This window comes from Felis catus, chromosome B4, assembly GCF_018350175.1.
Source record: "Felis catus isolate Fca126 chromosome B4, F.catus_Fca126_mat1.0, whole genome shotgun sequence".
Lineage (NCBI taxonomy): Eukaryota > Metazoa > Chordata > Mammalia > Carnivora > Felidae > Felis > Felis catus.
Genome location: NC_058374.1, coordinates 83,097,730 through 83,119,236, shown reverse-complemented (window position 1 = coordinate 83,119,236; position 21,507 = coordinate 83,097,730). Strand labels below are relative to the sequence as shown.

General features: G+C 45.6%; 2 protein-coding genes across 2 annotated transcripts; both read left to right on the top strand.

Moving 5' to 3' along the window:
• The first annotated feature begins 5,625 nt into the window (after positions 1-5,625).
• Positions 5,626-11,192, top strand: LOC111561459 (bromodomain-containing protein 4-like). Its single transcript, XM_045061951.1, has 2 exons — positions 5,626-8,494; positions 11,084-11,192. The coding sequence occupies exon 1, from the start codon at positions 6,525-6,527 to the stop codon at positions 8,280-8,282; it is 1,758 nt and encodes a 585-aa protein (XP_044917886.1). The 5' UTR covers positions 5,626-6,524; the 3' UTR covers positions 8,283-8,494; positions 11,084-11,192.
• A 747-nt stretch (positions 11,193-11,939) lies between these two features.
• On the top strand, positions 11,940-13,844 carry LOC109496917 (MLV-related proviral Env polyprotein-like). Its single transcript, XM_023257146.2, has one exon. The coding sequence runs from the start codon at positions 11,940-11,942 to the stop codon at positions 13,842-13,844; it is 1,905 nt and encodes a 634-aa protein (XP_023112914.2).
• The last annotated feature ends 7,663 nt before the right edge of the window (positions 13,845-21,507 follow it).

Genomic DNA, 21,507 nt, shown 5'->3' with positions numbered 1-21,507 from the left:
CATTCATTGGTTTAATAAGCAACATACCTAATGTTGATTACAGTTAAGACAACTGAAGTGCTTCTAGCAATCCCTTTGGAGTATGATTTCCTAATTAGAATGCTAGCTGCACCTAGAGTATAATTTTAACCTAATATATCCATAATATTTTACTCTCTGTACTCAAATATTTTAAATTGTTTTAACATTTATTTTTGAGAGAGAGAGAGAGAGAGAGAAACAGAGAGCGAGTGGGGGGAGGGGCAGAGAGAGAGGGAGACACAGAATCTGAAGCAGACTCCAGGCTCTGAGCTGTCAGCACAGAGCCTGATGCAGGGCTCAAACTCACAAACCGTGAGATCATGACCTGAGCCGAAAGTGGATGCTTAACCGACTGAGCCACCCAAGCATCCCTGTACTGAAATATTTTAAACTAAATTATAGCTATTATAACACTGGATTCATATACCAATTCTGCCACTTAATAGCTATGTAATATTGCATATGAATATAATTTGATCCCTCGAGACTCAGTTTCCTAATTGAGGATAATACCCAGCAGAATGGTGAGAATTGTATAATGGGTAGGAAAAAGCATTATAAACTCTAAAATAGTCTACAAATTTTAGGCATTATTATTGGATAATAATATCTCAAATAGAGGTTAGGTTCTTTTGAAGTCCTTTGAGGATTTATTCATGACAAGGAAGATTCGATGAGGTCTAATGTTCACCTATTATAAATATTACAGTTTTGATATTCTCTTTGTTTGTCTACAAAGACAGGGAAAAAAGCAAAATAAGTAATTATGAGGTCCCTTACCCAGAAGATCAAAATAATTACCCTAGACTGGCCCTGGGGCCATAATCCTCACTAATACTATTACAGTGGAGGATTCTCATATGAGAGCAGACTTAATAGATCTAGTAAGAATAACTAATATTTGGGGCGCTTGGGTGGCTCAGTAGGTTAAGCATCCTACTCTTGATTTTGGCTCAGGTCATGATCTCACAGTTAATGGGATCAAGCCCCACATCAGGCTCCACACTCAGATTCTCTCTCTCCCTCTGCCCCTCTCCCCCATTCACACACTCTCTCTATATAAAATTAAAAAAGAAACAAAACTAATATTTATCCAGTGTTTACTATCTTCTAGGCAATGTGCTAAATATATTATCTTATTTAATCCCCATAATAACCAATAAAGTGGATATTGTTTGGTTTTTTTTTGTTTTTTTTTTTTTGTTTTTTTTTTTGTTTTTTTTTTATTTTTGGGACAGAGAGAGACAGAGCATGAACGGGGGAGGGGCAGAGAGAGAGGGAGACACAGAATCGGAAACAGGCTCCAGGCTCCGAGCCATCAGCCCAGAGCCCGACGCGGGGCTCGAAGTCATGGACCGAGAGATCGTGACCTGGCTGAAGTCGGACGCCCAACCGACTGCGCCACCCAGGCGCCCCTAAAGTGGATATTGTTTTAAAATAAGGAGGGGTGGGGGCGCCTGGGTGGCTCAGTTGGTTAAGCACTTGACTTCGTCTCAGGTCATGATCTCACCGCTCATGAGTTCGAGCCATGTGTCGGACTCTGTGCTGAAAGCTCAGAGCCTGAGCCTGCTTCCAGTTCTGTCTCCCTCTCTCTTTGCCCCTCTCCCACTCATGCTCTGTCTCTTTCTCTCAAAAATAAATAAACGTTAAAAAAAATTTTTTTTAATAAAATAAGGAGGGGTGCCTGGGTGGCTCAGTCAGTTAAGCATCCAACTCTTGGTTTTCAGCTCAGGTCATGATCTCAAGGTTTGTGAGTTCAGGCCCTACACTGGGCTCTGTGCTGATGGTGCAGGACCTACTAGTATGATCTCTATCTCTCTCTCTCTCTCTGCCCCCCCTGCTCCCTCACTCAAAAATAAACAAACTTCAAAATGAAGAAACTAAGTCTGGCTCAATCAGAAGAGCATGTGACTTCTTTTCTTTCTTTCTTTCTTTCTTTCTTTCTTTCTTTCTTTCTTTCTTTCTCTCTTTCTCTCTTTCTTTCTTTCTCTTTTTCTTTCTCTCTTTCTTTTGGGGAGAGAGAGAGAGAGAGAGAGGAGAGAGAGAGAGAGAGAGAGAGAGAGAGAATCCCAAACAGGCTCCACACTATTAGCACGGAGCCCGATGAAGGGCTCAAACCCACGAACCGTAAGATCATGACTTGAGCCAAAGTCAAGTCAGACACTTAACTGACTAAGCTACCCAGGTGTTTCTCTTATCTTTTTTTTAAGTTTTTAAATTTATTTTGAGAGAGACAGAGAGAGAGACAGAGAGAGAGACAGAGAGAGAGTGCAAACAGGGCAGGGACAAAGGGAAAGAGAGAGAATCCTAAGCAGGCTCTACGTTTATCATGGAGCCAGACTCAGGGCCAGACTCAGGGCTCACCAACCCCGAGATCATGACCTGAACCAAAATCAAGAGTCGGATGCACTTAACCAACTGAGCCACCCAGTCACCCTAGAGCATGTGACTCTTGATTTCAGGGTCCTTGAGTTAGAGCCCCATGCTGGGTATAGAGATCAATTTAAAAAATAATAATAAAGAAAAAAATAAAGAAAATGAGGAAACTAATGGAGCATCTGGCTAGCTCAGTTGGTAGAGCATGTGACTCTTGGTCGTAAGTTCAAGCTCCATGTTGGGTGTGGAGCATCCTTTAAAAAAAAAAAAAAAGTTGGGGGGGGGTGTGCCTGGGTGACTCAGCCAGTGAAGTGTCTCATTTAGGCTCAGGTCATGATCTCGAGGTTTGTGGGTTTGAGCCTACATCAAGCTATCAGCTCAGAGCCTGGAACCTGCCTCAGATCCCATATCTCCCTCTCTCTCTGTCCCTCCGCCATTCACACACTGTCTCTTTCTGTCTCTCAAAAATGAATAAATGTTAAAAAATAAATAAATAGGGGCGCCTGGGTGGCGCAGTCAGTTAAGCATCCGACTTCAGCCAGGTCACGATCTCGCGGTCCGTGAGTTCGAGCCCCGCGTCAGGCTCTGGGCTGATGGCTCAGAGCCTGGAGCCTGTTTCCGATTCTGTGTCTCCCTCTCTCTCTGCCCCGCCCCCATTCATGCTCTGTCTCTCTCTGTCCCCCAAAAAATAAATAAACGTTGAAAAAAAAAATTAAAAAAATAAATAAATAAATAAATAAATAAATAAATAAATAAATAAATATTTTTTCAAATGAAGAAACTAAGGCTTAGAGAAATTAGGCAACTGACCAAGTGGTGATTCAAGGATTTGAGCTCAGGCAGTTGTTGTTGTTGTTGTTGTTGTTGTTGTTGTTCTTTTTTAATGTTTATTTATTTTTGAGAGAGAGAGACAGAAAGAGTGCAAGCAGGGAAGGACAGAGAGAGAGGGAGACACAGAATCCGAAGCAGGCTCCAGGCTCTGAGCTGTCAGCACAGAGCCTGACACGGGGCTCAAACTCAGGAACCAAACTTAACCGACTGAGCCACGCAAGCAAGCAGTTGTTCTTAACCTATATTCTAAATACAACAGTTAATATGTAAATTTTATATCTATATTTAGATGTTTTGTATGACCATATGTATAAATTTTCCCTGACATCCTGGACTTAAGAACAAGGAGGCAAACAAAATGCATGATGTTGCCTTCTTTTACTAAAAACAAACATATATTCATTCATTTATACATTCAGCTAGTTTTCCTGGGGAAATTCAAGAATATTAACTGTGCTCGCTCTCTCTCTCTCTCTCTCTCTCTCTTTCTCTCAAAATAAATAAATAAACTTTAAAAAATAACATTAGGGAATTCTGAACATAGATTTTGTATTCAATCATTACTGAATTATTAATTTTGTTAGGTGCAATAGTGGTAATATAGTTTTGTAAAAGAAAACTTTTTTTTTTAGAGATGCATGCTAATGAAGGTGGAAATGCCATTGATGAGATCTGGGGGTGATGGGGGGCTTCATGGGGTTCAGAGCTGGCGGCCAAGAAAGAATTCTTTTTTATTTTTTTTAACGTTTATTCATTTTTGAGACAGAGAGAGACAGAGCATGAATGGGGGAAGGTCAGAGAGAGAGGGAGACACAGAATCTGAAACAGGCTCCAGGCCTGAGCTGTCCGCACAGATCCCGACGCAGGGCTCAAACTCACGGACCGTGAGATCATGACCTGAGCCGAAGTCGGACGCCCAACTGACTGAGCCACCCAGGCGCCCCAAGAAAGAGTTCTTGAAGATGTCTTTGGTGTAAAAAGGTGATTTTTAAAAGAAATTTTTCCTCTTCAATGTTTATTTTTGAGAGAGACAAATAGAGTGCAAGGAAGGCAGGCAGAAAGAGACAGAGACACAGAATCCGAAGCAGGCTCCAGGTTGGGAGTTATCAACACAGAGCCCGATTCGGGGATCAAACCCACAAACCATGAGATCATGACATGAACCGAAGTTGGACACTCGACTGACTGAGCCACCCAGGCACCCCTCTCCGAGGTTACTTTTATTCATTCCTTTAGGATTTTTGGTCCTGAGTATTTCTCCAGGGACAACTATCAAAATTTTTGGTGATTTCAATACCTTCATTTTAAGTTCCTTGACCTCTTCTCCTCCAATGATATTGTTCTTCATCATATCTGAGCCACTCATTTCAAAGGCCATACTTTTGACCCTGTCATCACCAATAAATACAACTTGTCCATAATTTCATTTTATTGCAAACTTTTTTGGCCACATACTTTAAGATATGTAATTTTATTAATTTAGTAGTCTCCACATCCAACATGGGGCTCAAACTCCTGACCCTGCAATCAAGAGTCACATGCTCTAATATCTGAGCCAGGCAGATGCTCCAAAGATGTGTAACTTTAATATACATTAAATAATTTGGAGATGATTATTACTTACATCTGTCTTAAAGATTTTATTCTTTAAAAAAAGTTTTGTTTAATGTTTATGTATTCTTGAGAGAGAGAGAGACATTCAACAGAGCATGAACACAGAATCCAAAGCAGGCTTCAGGCTCTGAGCTGTCAGCACGGAGCCTGACATGGGGCTCAAACTCACAAATGGAGAGATCATGACCCGAGCCGAAGTTGGACACCCAACCGACTAAGCCAGCCAGGCACTCTTCTTTTCTTTTCTTTTTAAAAATTTTTCTTTATTTTTGAGAGACAGAACACAAGAAGGGGAGGTGCAGAGAGAGAGAGGGAGACAGAATCCGAAGCAGGTTCCAGGCTCTGAGCTGTCAGCACAGAGTCCGACGCGGGGCTCGAACCCACAAACCATGAATCATGACCTAAGCCGAAGTCGGACGCTTAACTGACTGAGCCACCCAGGGGCCCCAAAAAGGTTATTTTATTGAAGCACTGGGACAGGACCTATGGGCAGAAAAAGTTGCACTGGGGTTTTGAGGGGCAACTGGTTATACACCATGGACTTGGGGGAGGTAAAGTCCAAAGGGAAGTTTCCAAGGAGACTTTCATATGCTAAAGGCACAGACTACTGGAGGCCTAGCTATTTGTCAAGCTAAGGTTGTTTTTCCCTCTAGCAAAGCATTAACATTAAGACAGTAGGAGTTCCTAGAGAAATATTTTACTCTGCCTGCCTCAAGTATCTGTCAATGGACTGCAGGTTATAAGAAAATTTAATTTTACCTGCCATTTCCTTCTTGCTTTTGTTCCCCATATCACTATGGAGGGGTGATGTTGGGGCCCCAGGAAACTGAGTCTACAGGTTTCCGGAGATTAGGTTATTGATAAGGTTGCCTTTTTCTTGTAATTTACTAAAATATTTGTAAACTGATGGAGACTCATGTCCTGTTGAAAGACCCCTTCCCCTTGTTTTGACCCCCTGTCATAATATGCTTAGCAATAGTAACGCCATTTGCAAGACAGCACCAAGAAGTTCAGGGGTCTTATCCTAAGTCCACCGTTTAGCTGCCAAACAGGATATCTGTGGTCAGCCACCCGGCCCTAAGATAGCCACCTGGCCCTAAGATGGGAATGGAAAGTACTGACTCCACCCGATAGACCCTAGAGATGAGCCTAGTCAGCCACCCATGTTTTTCCCCCTCATTCTGGGAAATCGCCCTCAGAAAAGAAAAGGAAAAAAAAAAAAAAAAAACCAGCCTCATTTAACTGGACCAATAAGACCCCGTAACTATGCTTCTCGCTTCTGTAACCGCGCTTCTGCCACTCCAACCCTATAAAAAGTCTCCCCAGCCCAACAAGAGGCGCACAAGTCTTTGCTGAGACTTGACCGCCCCGGGTACCCGTGTACGAATAAACCTCTTGCTGTTTGCATCTGACTCGTGGTCTCGGTGTTCCGTGGGCACGGGGTCTCATCGCCGAGGAAGACCTAGTTCGGGGGTCTTTCATTTGGGGGCTCGTCCGGGATAGAGACCCCCAACCCCCGGGACCACCGACCCACCATCGGGAGGTAAGCTGGCCGGCGACCATATCTGTTGTCCTTGTATGAGTGTCTCTGTCATTTGATCTGATTTTGGCGGTGGAGCCGAAGGAGCTGACGAGCTCGAACTTCGCCCCCGCAACCCTGGAAGACGTTCCACGGGTGTCTGATGTCTGGAGCCTCTAGTGGGACAGCCATTGGGGCTAGATTGTTTGGGATCTCATCCGTATTAGGTGAATACAGGGTGTTGATCGGAGACGAGGGAGCCGGACCCTCAAGGTCTCCTTCTGAGGTTTCATTTTCGGTTTGGTATCGAAGCCGCGCGGCACGTCTTGTCATTCTTTGTCTTGTTGCGTCTTTCCTTGTCCCCTGTCTAACCTTTTTAATTGCAGAAGCCGTCATGGGCCAAACTGTAACTACCCCCTTGAGCCTCACCCTCAACCACTGGTCTGAGGTCCAGGCACGGGCCCGTAATCAGGGTGTCGAAGTCCGGAAAAAGAAATGGATTACACTGTGTGAAGCCGAATGGGTAATGATGAATGTAGGTTGGCCCCGAGAAGGAACTTTCACCATTGACAATATTTCACAGGTCGAGGAGAGAATCTTCGCCCCGGGGCCATATGGACACCCAGATCAAATCCCTTATATTACCACGTGGAGATCCCTAGCTACAGACCCCCCTCCATGGGTTCGCCCATTCCTGCCCCCTCCTAAGCATCCCAGGACAGATCCTCCCGAGCCTCTTTCGCCGCAACCCTCAGCCCCCCCCATCTCCTCCCTCTACCCCGTTCTCCCCAAACCAGACCCCCCCAAGGCGCCTGTATTACCACCCAATCCTTCTTCCCCTTTAATTGATCTCTTAACAGAAGAGCCACCTCCCTATCCTGGGGGTCACGGGCCAACACCGCCGTCAGGCCCTAGAACCCCAACTGCCTCCCCGATTGCCAGCCGGCTGCGAGAACGACGAGAAAATCCAGCTGAGAAATCTCAAGCCCTCCCCTTAAGGGAAGGCCCAAACAACAGACCCCAGTACTGGCCATTCTCGGCCTCTGACCTGTACAATTGGAAATTGCATAACCCCCCTTTCTCCCAGGACCCAGTGGCCCTAACTAACCTAATTGAGTCCATTTTAGTGACACATCAGCCAACCTGGGACGACTGCCAACAGCTCTTACAGGCTCTCCTGACGGCAGAGGAGAGACAAAGGGTCCTCCTTGAAGCCCGAAAGCAAGTTCCAGGCGAGGACGGACGGCCAACCCAGCTGCCCAATGTCGTTGACGAGGCTTTCCCCTTGACCCGTCCCAACTGGGATTTTGCTACGCCGGCAGGTAGGGAGCACCTACGCCTTTATCGCCAGTTGCTGTTAGCGGGTCTCCGCGGGGCTGCAAGACGCCCCACTAATTTGGCACAGGTAAAGCAAGTTGTACAAGGGAAAGAGGAAACGCCAGCCTCATTCTTAAAAAGATTAAAAGAGACTTACAGAATGTATACTCCCTATGACCCTGAGGACCCAGGGCAGGCTGCTAGTGTTATCCTGTCCTTTATCTACCAGTCTAGCCCGGACATAAGAAATAAGTTACAAAGGCTAGAAGGCCTACAGGGGTTCACACTGTCTGATTTGCTAAAAGAGGCAGAAAAGATATACAACAAAAGGGAGACCCCAGAGGAAAGGGAAAAAAGATTATGGCAGCGGCAGGAAGAAAGAAATAAAAAGCGCCATAAGGAGATGACTAAAGTTCTGGCCACAGTAGTTGCTCAGAATAGAGATAAGGATAGAGAGGAAAGTAAACTGGGAGATCAAAGGAAAATACCTCTGGGGAAAGACCAGTGTGCCTATTGCAAGGAAAAGGGACATTGGGTTCGCGATTGCCCGAAACGACCCCGGAAGAAACCCGCAGACTCCACTCTCCTCAACCTAGAAGATTAGGAGAGTCAGGGCCAGGACCCCCCCCCCTGAGCCCAGGATAACCCTAAAAGTAGGGGGGCAACCAGTGACCTTTCTGGTGGATACGGGAGCCCAGCACTCGGTACTGACTCGACCAGATGGACCTCTCAGTGACCGCTCAGCCCTGGTGCAAGGAGCCACAGGAAGCAAAAACTACCGATGGACCACCGACAGGAGGGTGCAACTGGCAACCGGTAAGGTGACTCATTCTTTTTTATATGTACCTGAATGTCCCTACCCGTTATTAGGGAGAGACCTATTAACCAAACTCAAGGCCCAGATCCATTTCACCGGAGAAGGAGCTAATGTTGTTGGACCCATGGGCTTACCCCTACAAGTCCTCACCTTGCAACTAGAAGAAGAGTATCGGCTATTTGAGCCGGAAAGTGAACTAAAACAAGGTATGGACAGTTGGCTTAAAAACTTTCCCCAGGCATGGGCAGAAACAGGAGGTATAGGAATGGCTCATTGCCAAGCCCCCATCCTCATTCAACTTAAAGCTACTGCCACCCCAATCTCCATCCGGCAGTACCCCATGCCCCATGAAGCTTACCAAGGAATTAAACCCCATATAAGGAGAATGCTGGACCAAGGCATCCTCAAGCCCTGCCAGTCCCCATGGAATACACCCCTATTACCTGTCAAAAAGCCAGGAACCGGGGATTACAGACCAGTGCAGGACTTAAGAGAAGTAAACAAAAGGGTAGAAGACATCCATCCCACTGTGCCAAACCCATACAACCTCCTTAGCACCCTCCCACCTTCTCACCCTTGGTACACCGTCCTAGATCCAAAAGATGCTTTTTTCTGCTTGCGACTACACCCTGAGAGCCAATTACTCTTTGCATTTGAATGGAAAGATCCAGAGATAGGGCTGTCAGGGCAACTGACCTGGACTCGCCTTCCACAAGGGTTCAAGAATAGCCCCACCCTATTTGACGAGGCCCTACACTCAGACCTGGCAGATTTCAGGGTGAGGTATCCAGCTTTAGTCCTCCTACAATATGTAGATGACCTCTTACTGGCTGCGGCAACCAAGACCGAATGCCTAGAAGGGACTAAGGCACTCCTTGAGACTTTGGGCAATAAGGGTTACCGAGCCTCTGCAAAGAAGGCCCAAATTTGCCTGCAAAAAGTCACATACCTAGGGTACTCTTTAGAGGATGGTCAAAGATGGCTTACCAAAGCTCGGAAAGAAGCCATTCTCTCCATCCCTGTGCCTAAAAACCCACGGCAAGTGAGAGAGTTCCTTGGAACTGCAGGCTACTGCCGGCTGTGGATTCCCGGTTTTGCCGAGCTCGCTGCCCCGCTATATCCTCTCACTCGACCAGGAACTCTGTTTCAGTGGGGAACAAAACAACAATTGGCCTTCGAAAACATTAAAAAAGCCCTCTTGAGCTCCCCTGCCCTGGGGTTGCCAGATATCACCAAGCCCTTTGAATTATTTATTGATGAGAGCTCAGGGTTTGCGAAGGGGGTGTTAGTCCAAAAACTGGGACCCTGGAAAAGACCAGTTGCCTACCTATCAAAAAAACTGGATACAGTGGCATCTGGATGGCCCCCTTGTTTACGCATGGTTGCAGCCATCGCCATCCTAGTCAAGGATGCAGGGAAGCTAACTCTAGGACAGCCGCTAACTGTCCTGACCTCCCACCCAGTTGAGGCACTTGTCCGACAGCCTCCAAATAAATGGCTCTCTAATGCTAGAATGACTCATTACCAAGCTATGCTCCTCGATGCAGAGCGAGTCCATTTCGGGCCAACAGTCTCCCTTAACCCTGCCACCTTGCTTCCCCTCCCCAACGAGGGAAACCACCACGACTGCCTCCAGATTTTAGCCGAGACCCATGGCACCAGACCCGACTTAACTGACCAGCCGTTGCCGGATGCAGACCTGACCTGGTACACGGATGGTAGCAGCTTCATCCGTAACGGAGAGAGAAAGGCCGGAGCCGCAGTAACAACCGAATCTGAGGTAATCTGGGCTGCTTCCCTCCCACCCGGAACGTCAGCCCAGCGAGCCGAACTGATTGCCCTGACCCAGGCACTGAAGATGGCAAAAGGTAAGAAGCTAACTGTCTATACGGACAGCCGATATGCCTTTGCTACAGCTCATGTACACGGGGAAATCTACAGGCGGCGGGGCCTGCTAACTTCAGAAGGAAAAGAAATTAAAAATAAAAATGAAATCCTCGCCCTATTAGAGGCGTTATTCTTACCCAAAAGACTGAGTATCATCCATTGCCCGGGACACCAAAAAGGTGATAGTCCCCAGGCGAAAGGAAACAGATTAGCCGATGATACAGCAAAGAAAGCCGCCACAGAGACTCAATCATCACTAACCATCTTACCCACTGAACTTATAGAGGGTCCCAAAAGGCCTCCATGGGAATATGATGACAGTGATTTAGACCTTGTGCAGAAACTTGAAGCTCATTATGAGCCAAAAAGAGGTACCTGGGAGTACCAAGGGAAAACTATAATGCCTGAAAAATACGCAAAAGAGTTGATTAGCCATCTGCATAAGTTAACACACCTCAGTGCTAGGAAAATGAAAACTTTACTAGAAAGAGAAGAAACTGGGTTTTACCTCCCTAACAGAGACTTACACCTCCGGCAAGTAACAGAGAGCTGCCGGGCATGTGCTCAAATCAACGCAGGGAAAATAAAGTTTGGACCTGATGTAAGGGCCCGAGGCCACCGGCCCGGAATACATTGGGAAGTAGACTTCACTGAAATCAAGCCAGGAATGTATGGATATAAATACCTCTTGGTGTTCATAGACACCTTCTCTGGCTGGGCCGAAGCTTACCCCGCCAAACATGAAACAGCAAAAGTTGTTGCCAAGAAACTCTTAGAAGAGATTTTTCCTCGTTACGGGATCCCTCAGGTATTGGGTTCAGATAATGGACCCGCCTTTATCTCCCAGGTAAGTCAGTCTGTGGCCACCCTACTGGGGATTAATTGGAAATTACATTGTGCATACCGACCCCAAAGTTCAGGTCAGGTAGAAAGAATGAATAGATCAATTAAGGAGACTTTAACTAAATTAACGCTAGAAACTGGCTCTAAGGATTGGGTGCTCCTCCTGCCCCTGGTTTTATACCGGGTACGTAACACGCCAGGTCCCCACGGGTTAACTCCTTTTGAAATCCTGTACGGAGCACCCCCACCTATGGCTCACTTCTTTGATGCTGACATCTCTGGTTTCGCTACCTCCCCCACCATGCAGGCACATTTACGCGCCCTGCAGCTGGTCCAAGAAGAGATCCAGAGACCTCTAGCGGCAGCCTACCGAGAAAAGCTCGAAACCCCGGTTGTGCCTCACCCCTTCAAACCAGGAGACTCCGTCTGGGTTCGGAGACATCAAACCAAGAACCTCGAGCCACGGTGGAAGGGACCACATATCGTCCTCCTGACCACCCCCACGGCCTTAAAAGTAGACGGAGTTGCTGCTTGGATCCACGCCTCACATGTAAAGGCTGCAGGGCCAACCACCAATCAGGACCCCTCAGACGACCCCAGCTCAGACGATCCATCGAGATGGAAGGTCCAACGCACCCAAAACCCTCTAAAGATAAGACTTTCTCGTGGGACCTAATGATTCTGGTGGGGGTCTTATTAAGACTAGACGTGGGAATGGCCAATCCTAGTCCGCACCAAGTGTATAATGTAACTTGGACAATAACCAACCTTGTAACTGGAACAAAGGCTAATGCCACCTCCATGTTGGGAACCCTGACAGACGCCTTCCCTACCATGTATTTTGACTTATGTGATATAATAGGAAATACATGGAACCCTTCAGATCAGGAACCATTCCCAGGGTATGGATGTGATCAGCCTATGAGGAGGTGGCAACAGAGAAACACACCCTTTTATGTCTGTCCAGGACATGCCAACCGGAAGCAATGTGGGGGGCCACAGGATGGGTTCTGCGCTGTATGGGGTTGCGAGACCACCGGGGAAACCTATTGGAGACCCACCTCCTCATGGGACTACATCACAGTAAAAAAAGGGGTTACTCAGGGAATATATCAATGTAGTGGAGGTGGTTGGTGTGGGCCCTGTTACGATAAAGCTGTTCACTCCTCGATAACGGGAGCTAGTGAAGGGGGCCGGTGCAACCCCTTGATCTTGCAATTTACCCAAAAGGGAAGACAAACATCTTGGGATGGACCTAAGTCATGGGGGCTACGACTATACCGTTCAGGATATGACCCTATAGCCCTGTTCTCGGTATCCCGGCAAGTAATGACCATTACGCCGCCTCAGGCCATGGGACCAAATCTAGTCCTGCCTGATCAAAAACCCCCATCCAGGCAATCTCAAATAGAGTCCCGAGTAACACCTCACCATTCCCAAGGCAACGGAGGCACCCCAGGTATAACTCTTGTTAATGCCTCCATTGCCCCTCTAAGTACCCCTGTCACCCCCGCAAGTCCCAAACGTATAGGGACAGGAAATAGGTTAATAAATTTAGTGCAGGGGACATATCTAGCTTTAAATGTCACTAACCCCAACAAAACTAAAGACTGTTGGCTCTGTCTAGTCTCCCGACCGCCCTATTATGAAGAAATTGCGGTATTGGGCAATTACAGCAACCAAACCAACCCCCCCCCATCCTGCCTATCCGACCCACAACATAAACTGACTATATCAGAAGTGTCCGGGCAAGGTTTGTGCATAGGGACTGTTCCTAAGACCCACCAAGCTTTGTGCAACAAGACACAAAAAGGACATAAAGGGACTCACTATCTAGCAGCCCCTAGCGGTACCTACTGGGCATGCAACACCGGGCTAACCCCATGCATCTCCATGGCAGTGCTCAACTGGACCTCTGATTTTTGTGTCCTGATCGAGTTATGGCCCAGAGTAACTTACCATGAGCCTGAGTATATCTATTCCCACTTCGAAAATAAGCCCCGGTTCAAGAGAGATCCAATCTCCTTGACAGTTGCCCTCATGCTGGGAGGAATCACTGTAGGGGGCATGGCCGCCGGAATAGGAACAGGGACTGCGGCCCTTCTCGAGACAGCCCAATTTAGACAACTGCAAATGGCCATGCACACGGACATTCAGGCCTTAGAGGAGTCAATTAGTGCCTTAGAAAAATCCTTGACTTCCCTTTCTGAAGTAGTCTTACAAAACAGGCGAGGCCTAGATATTCTGTTCCTACAGGAGGGAGGGCTATGTGCAGCGTTAAAAGAAGAATGTTGTTTTTATGCAGATCACACCGGATTAGTCCGAGATAATATGGCTAAATTAAGAGAAAGACTAAAACAGCGACAACAACTATTTGACTCCCAGCAGGGATGGTTTGAAGGGTGGTTCAACAAGTCCCCCTGGTTCACTACCTTAATATCCTCCATCATGGGCCCCTTAATGATCCTCCTCCTAATTTTATTCTTCGGACCTTGCATCCTTAACCGGTTGGTGCAGTTTGTCAAAGATAGAATATCCGTCGTGCAGACTTTAGTGCTAACCCAGCAACACCAACGCCTGGGGCAATGCGACTCAGACCAACCGTATCACCCCAGCTAAATGTATGATTCCATTTAGGCTCCTAAGAAAAGGGGGAAATGAAAGACCCCTTCCCCTTGTTTTGACCCCCTGTCATAATATGCTTAGCAATAGTAACGCCATTTGCAAGACAGCACCAAGAAGTTCAGGGGTCTTATCCTAAGTCCACCGTTTAGCTGCCAAACAGGATATCTGTGGTCAGCCACCCGGCCCTAAGATAGCCACCTGGCCCTAAGATGGGAATGGAAAGTACTGACTCCACCCGATAGACCCTAGAGATGAGCCTAGTCAGCCACCCATGTTTTTCCCCCTCATTCTGGGAAATCGCCCTCAGAAAAGAAAAGAAAAAAAAAAAAAAAAACCAGCCTCATTTAACTGGACCAATAAGACCCCGTAACTATGCTTCTCGCTTCTGTAACCGCGCTTCTGCCACTCCAACCCTATAAAAAGTCTCCCCAACCCAACAAGAGGCGCGCAAGTCTTTGCTGAGACTTGACCGCCCCGGGTACCCGTGTACGAATAAACCTCTTGCTGTTTGCATCTGACTCGTGGTCTCGGTGTTCCGTGGGCACGGGGTCTCATCGCCGAGGAAGACCTAGTTCGGGGGTCTTTCACTGTATGACTGTGATCTCTATCGGTTAACCATTTGTCTTCTTTTCTTTGCTTTGTTTTTGAGCAGCTAGAAGTGCCTGAGGAATATCACATACATCCCACTTTGGGTCGGGGGTGGTGGGGGTAGGGGGCAGCAGTATGTGCTAGCTTGTACTTTGTCCTCAGCCTTCGTTATGCTACCTTGTCAACATGACATCTGTAATTTTCATTCAAGTTGTTCAGCAAATAAACAAATATGGCCAAATATTAATTGTTGATTCTGGAAAGGAATACAGGTATTCATTGTACTAATATTTCTACCTTATGTGTGAAAATTTTCATATTAAGGATAAATATATAACAATTCTTACACATGAAAAAATCAAGAAAGTAATCTCACACATTTTCCTATGCCTACTTTAACTCCCTCACAGAAGTGAGAATCCGTTTCTCAAAAAGAATCTTTTAAATCTACCTACTTCAATCACCATTTCTCCCCTTCACCCTCTGTCTTTGGAAACAAAGTTGATGGCCCTCCTGTTTTGTTTTGTTTATTTATTTTGAGAAAGAGAGAGGGAGCATAAGGAGGGGAGAGGCAGAGAGAGAGGGAAAGAGAGAGAATCCCACGCTGACAGCGTGGAGCCTAATGCAGGGTTGGAACCCATGAACCATGAGATCATGACCTGAGCCAAAACTAAGAGTTGGTCAGACATTTAACCGACTGAGCCACCCTGGCACCCCTATTTTTTTAATTTAAAAAAATGGGGGGGTGGCACTCGGGTGTCTCATCGATCAAGTGTCCAACTTTGGCTCAGGTCATGATGTCACAGCTCGTGAGTTCAAGCCCCATATCAGGCTATCTACTGTCAGCACGGAGCCATGCTTTGGATCCTCTGTCTGCACCACCCCCCCCCCAGCCCCTCCCGTGCTCGCTTGCTCCCTCTAAAACAAACTAAAATAAATAAAAATTATTTTTCAAAAATTTTTTAATGTTTATGAGAGAGGGAGACAAAGAATCAGAAGCAGTCCAAAAAAGCACTGTCAGCAGGAGCTCAACCTTTAACCATGAGATCATTACCTGAGTTGAAGTCCAATGCTCAACTGATTGAGCCACCCAAGCACCCTGATGTTTCTCCTTTGTATTTAAAGATCACCTTTAGGCTTTTCTTTCAGCCTCCTTTCCTCTATTTCATAAGAAGCAACTCTCAATTTCTCTTTCTCCTTGTAGTAATTGTGGGTAGGGAGGGGAGGAAGAGAGGGATTTTGTGCCTTGATTTTGTCAAGTTGGCACTGTCTACTCAATGCTTTAACTTTTTTTTAAAGTTTATCTATTTATGTTGAGAGAGGGAGAGCAAGCAAGAGCAGGTGAGGGGCAGAGAGAAAGGGAGAGAAAATCCCAAACAGGCTCCACACTCAGCACAGAGCCAGAGGACAGGCTTGATCTTATTGATGAGGGACCATAAGGCAGCCTGAGGGCAAAGTATGAGCTAACAACCTCCCCACTCCACCCCAGGTGGGATAAGTGTGATATTACTTGGAGACTTCTGGCTACCCAAAAACAGGAAAGGAAAAAAAAAAAAAAAAAAAAAAAAGGTTAAACTGGTAAGAGTCTCCACCAGTTTACAAGAAAAAAGCAATCCCATCAATGGTCTAAAGTCCAGGAACTTCCAACTGTCTTAATGTTAAGGCTTTGCTAGAGGGAAAAATAACCTTAGCTTGACAATAGCTAGGCTTCCAGTAATCTGTGAGCCTTTAGCATGTGAAAATCCCTTTAGGAACTCCTTGAAGTTATCTCCCCTTACTCCATAAAATGGTCAACCCCCCCCCCCCCCCCACACACACACACACACATACACTTATAGTGCAGCTCTTTCTGCTCATGGGTCCTGTCCCTGTACTTTAATAAAATCACCTTTTTGCATCAAAGGTGTCTTCAAGAATTCTTTCTTGGCCATCAGCTCTGAACCCCACAAACCCCTCCATCACCACAAAACCTCATCACCATGACCCTGGTATCATGACCTGAGCTGAAGTCGAGAGTCTGCTCATCACCCAGGCACACCTATGCTAGTTGTGGATGTAGAGTTGGATAATAAAAACCCAAATCAGACACATATATTACTTTACTGTTTCAAGCTCTTTTGTAGATATCACAAAAACAGTCATCTCTTTAACAGAAGACATCTCCCAAGGATGTGACTGGCCATTCTATCTAAATGTTTCTGGCCCATCATATTGCAGTTAAGTAGCCTTTGTTGCATAACAAAGCACCAGAAAGTAGCTTTAAACAACAATTTATTCTTACTGTTTTGTGTGTTGGCTGGCCACAGCTGTGTGGTTTTTGTGCTTCATGTGATATCATCTGGGTTCACTCATGGGACAGTCATCTAGAGGCTCCACTAAGTCTGAGTGTCCCAAGGTAGCCTCACACATTGGTCAGTAGATGCCTGCTGTACAGTAGAATAGCTGGACTTCTCTACAAGGCTCCAAGAAAGTGAAAAGTAAAAGCTACCAAGTCTCTTGATCCTGATTCTCAAACTATCACAGCTTTATTTGCACCACATTCTCATGGTTAAAGCAAGTAGCAAGGCCAGTCCAGATTCAAGGGGTGGTGAAATAAATGCCACCTCTTGATAGAAAGACCAGCATGCATATACAGGAAAGGAACTATATTGGTCATCATCTTTGCAGACAATCTATCACATACTAAAAACAGCTGAGGAGGGGCAGAAAGAGCAGGGGAGAGAGAATCTCAAGCAGGCTCTGTGCTGTAAGTGTGGAGCCCTACGCAGCGCTCTGATCTCAGGAACCTTGAGATCATAACCTGAGCCAAAATCAAGAGTTGGGCGCTTAACTGACTGAACTACCCAGGAACCCCCTGCCATGTCATTTTTTAAAAGTTTATTTATTTATTTTGAGAAAGAGAGAGAGGGAGAGAGAGAATCCCAAGCAGGTTCTGCTCTGTCAGCACAGAAGCTAACGCAGGGCTCTTTTTCACGAACCTGAGATCATGACCTGAGTTGAGATCAAGTGTCTGACACTCATCCATGTTTCAGGCATGATTTCAGGTGCCCCAAACATGAAAATTTTGATCCACAGGTTTTTGATTTCTGAATTGAGCACAATGATTCCTGACCTCTGTCCTGAGAGCTGCCTGTGCAGTCCCACCAATTAATTGATCCAGTTCTTAGAAATCAACATGTCAGATTTTTTCCGCCTTTCCATTTTGGTATAATTTTGGTTTAAAGAGGAAGCCACTGCCTAGATCCAGTTGGCAGCCTTGAGTGTGAAAGTGGAAGCTCCCAGGGGACACAAATTAAGGATAAAAGTTGCTAGCTGCGCTTGGCCAACGGTATGATGGATAGTTGTGTCAGGGAACAAAGAAACTTCATCTTTTGTTATTTTAAATAAAGACAGGGACAATGGTTAGCAATTCACAATAGTTTGTGTCTCCAGCAATAACAGTCACTTGGGACCTAATAATAAAAACTCTTGACTTCCCCACTGAGCATTTCTGGTTATTTTTATATTGCTCAAGTAGTTCAGGAAAGCCTCCACCAAAATTGCAAGGAGAAACCACAATGCTGGGAAATGATCCATTAAAATGGGGATTTACTTTAATTGGGTACATAAGCGTCCGACTTCAGCCAGGGCACGATCTCGCGGTCCGTGAGTTCGAGCCCCGCGTCAGGCTCTGGGCTGATGGCTCAGAGCCTGGAGCCTGTTTCCGATTCTGTGTCTCCCTCTCTCTCTGCCCTTCCCCCGTTCATGCTCTGTCTCTCTCTGTCCCAAAAATAAATAAACGTTGAAAAAAAATAATTGGGTACAACTCCTGTTTCTCTACCCAGGAGATACCCTAGCCAGACCGGGCAATCATTTTTACCCTTCATTAAAAAAAAAAAAAAAAATCTTTCTTTGATCCCACTCTCATCCCAAAGAGTGAGAAGAATATCGAATACTGAATACCTAGGCACACCCATGCTGTCACAGGTATCTGCAGGATAGGGGGACCTTTAGAAAGCCATAAAAGTAGGACCTAGAAATGAAGTAGCTGGGATTCATGCAAGCCTCTGCCCCTAATTATCTCCAAAGCTCTTCTTTCTGCTATGCCTTCTCTTCTCTCTTGAAAACAAAAATATAATCAAATGTTGAAGTTATAAAGTAATTCTTCCAACCTCCACCTCTGGGAGGAGCCATGAATACCACCCAGGAATTACAATATAGTCTGTATTAAAGCTACCACAGAAATGCAGGAAATTATTGATAGGATGTAATTTACAATGAATTTACATTCAACAGCTTAAAACAATACTTCCTGTCCTCTGCTGCTCCCATACACACCCATATTCTCTTACCTAGGCAAACAGAGATTGATTTTACCTTTAAGAAACTATGAGGAGGGGCACCTGGGTGGCTCAGTAAGTTGAGCATCAGACTCTTGATTTCCTCTCAGATCATGATCTCGTGGTTTGTGAGATTGAGCTCTGCATGGGGCTCTGTGCTGACGGCCCGGAGCCTACTTGAGATTCTCTCTCCCTCCCTCTCTCTGCTCCTCACCCACTCACACACACTGTCTCTCAAAATAATAAAAACTTAAAAGACACTACGGGGAGATAAGATTGCTAGAGTAGGAAAAACACAGGAGCTTTGGATCTTCACATTTCTTGGAGGCTTCTGGGGTACTACAGAGAACCTTGGATAGGGCCCAGAGAAGAGGGACTAGGGACCTGAGTCCTTAGGATTTTCTCTAGAATTTAAGAAATGAGGTAAAGGTAGTTGAAGTTTTCTATATAGTCAACCCAGTTCATTGGGGTAGGAAAGGAAATCAGGATTTATTCTTTCAAAAATATTGTGCATTTATTTGACTTGTAGGTCCCTGCTGTTACATCTTTTCAGGAACCTTTGGATTATATACAACAGGCATGGGTGAGAGCACCCTCAAAACCTCAATAATGTGCTGCTGGCATAGAGATATAAAGACAAGTTTGTATCCCTGCCTCAAAGAATTCAAGGGTTTGTTGTTGTTGTTGTTGTTGTTGGAGAAAGGCAGGTACATAAGACAAGTACATTAATAACAATAACTGGTAGTGTAAATTTTTAATTTGTAAATATACATATACATATATAGTTGATCCTTGTTATGCATAGATTCCACATCTGTGAATTTGTGATCATCCACAGACATGCAGTGAGCAGCAAAAAACCTGAGTTGCCTGATGTGCACATCCCGGTTGCTGAACATTTATCTTCTTGTTTCAACTCTCATGCTATAAACATGTTTTTGTGGTGTAGTGACACACTTTTTACATTTTAAAAATATCACTGTATTTTTTATTTTATTTTTTTAATTTTTTTTCAACGTTTATTTATTTTTGGGACAGAGAGAGACAGAGCATGAACGGGGGAGGGGCAGAGAGAGGGAGACACAGAATCGGAAACAGGCTCCAGGCTCTGAGCCATCAGCCCAGAGCCTGACACGGGGCTCGAACTCACGGACCGCGAGATCGTGACCTGGCTGAAGTCGGACGCTTAACCGACTGCACCACCCAGGCGCCCCTATCACTGTATTTTTTAAATGTTTATTTATTAAGAGAGAGATAGAGTCAACAGGGGAGGGGCAGAGAGGGAGGAGGAGAGAGAAAATCCCAAGCAGACTTCGTGCTGTCAGCCTAGAGCCCGAGGTGGGGCTCAATCTCACTAACCTGACGCTTAACCAGCTGAGTCACCCACGCGTCCCTGTTGTCTTCTTTTTTAAGATGCAAAGACCTAGGGGCACCTAGGTGGCTCAGTTCTTTCAGTGTCTGACTTCAGCTCGGGTCACGATCTCACACTTCATGAGTTCAGGCCCTGTGTGGGGCTCTGTGCTGACAGCTCAGAGCTTAGAGCCTGCTTCAGATTCTGTGTCTCCCTCTCTCTCTATTCTGTGTCTCCCTCTCTCTCTGCTCCTTCCCTACTCACGGTCTCTGTCTCTCTCAAAAATAAACATCAAAAAATAAAAAATAAAAATAGCATCAGAATTGCTAACCCACAGTCCCATGAAAAACATGTTTCCTAACTATATCATAGTATTTATGTACAGTTATTTTTGTCTTTAACCTTGCAGTATCCAGACAAGATGCTGCTTTCCAAAGTTACTTAGGGTTGTTCTTTTCACCTTCACTATTTCAGTGTGCTTAATATAGTTAGGTTCACGTGTTACTGTATGCATCCCATTTTGAGTTCCCTCCGCTTTCTTATTGGTTTGAATCTTTTGTGAATGTAAAGCATGTGGAGCACTACTATGGTTCTATATAAAAAGCTATTCTCGAAGAAGTATTAACCCTACTGTCATCCTCACCAGCTATTCTCATTCTCTTTTTACCCCTTTTCCAACTATCCTTGCAACCAATTTGGTAAGTTTCTGAGAATTGCACTTTTCCCCCACCTTCTCAAAAATGGTATGTGAACATGTCTGAAGTAGAGACTGTTAGCCACCTATCTTAACATTTCTTCATCTTCCTAAGTCACACTATCTCTGATTTTAGCCTGGCACTAATCACCTGGATTAAACACTCCCATTCTCCAAGTCTCCTTTGCAGATGGATATGGTCACATGAGTTGTCAATGAGGTGAAAGTAAAAATGTTGTAACACTTTTGGCAGACTGATTTAAGAGTGCAAAAGCTAGGAAAATGTCTTGTTTTTTTCTCTTTTCCTTCAATCCTCCATCCTGCTGACCGGAACAGGAATGTGATGGCTGGAACTCCAACAGCTATCCTAGTGCATAAAGAAAAGGAAGGGTCCTAGGGATAGAGGAGTGGGAAACTTTGGGGTGCCTGGGTGGCTCAGTTGGTTAAGTGTTCGACTTTGGCTCAGGTTATGATCTCATTGTTCATGAGTTCAAGCCCCCCATGGGTTCTGTGCTGACAGCTCAGAGCCTGGAGCCTGCTTCTGATTTTTTTTTTTAATGTTTATTTATTTTTGACAGAGAGAAAGACAGAGCATGAGTGGGGGAGGGGCAGAGAGAGAGAGAGAGAGAGAGAGAGAGAGAGAGAGAGAGAGACACAGAATCCGAAACAGGCTCCAGGCTCTGAGCTGTCAGCACAGAGCCTGAC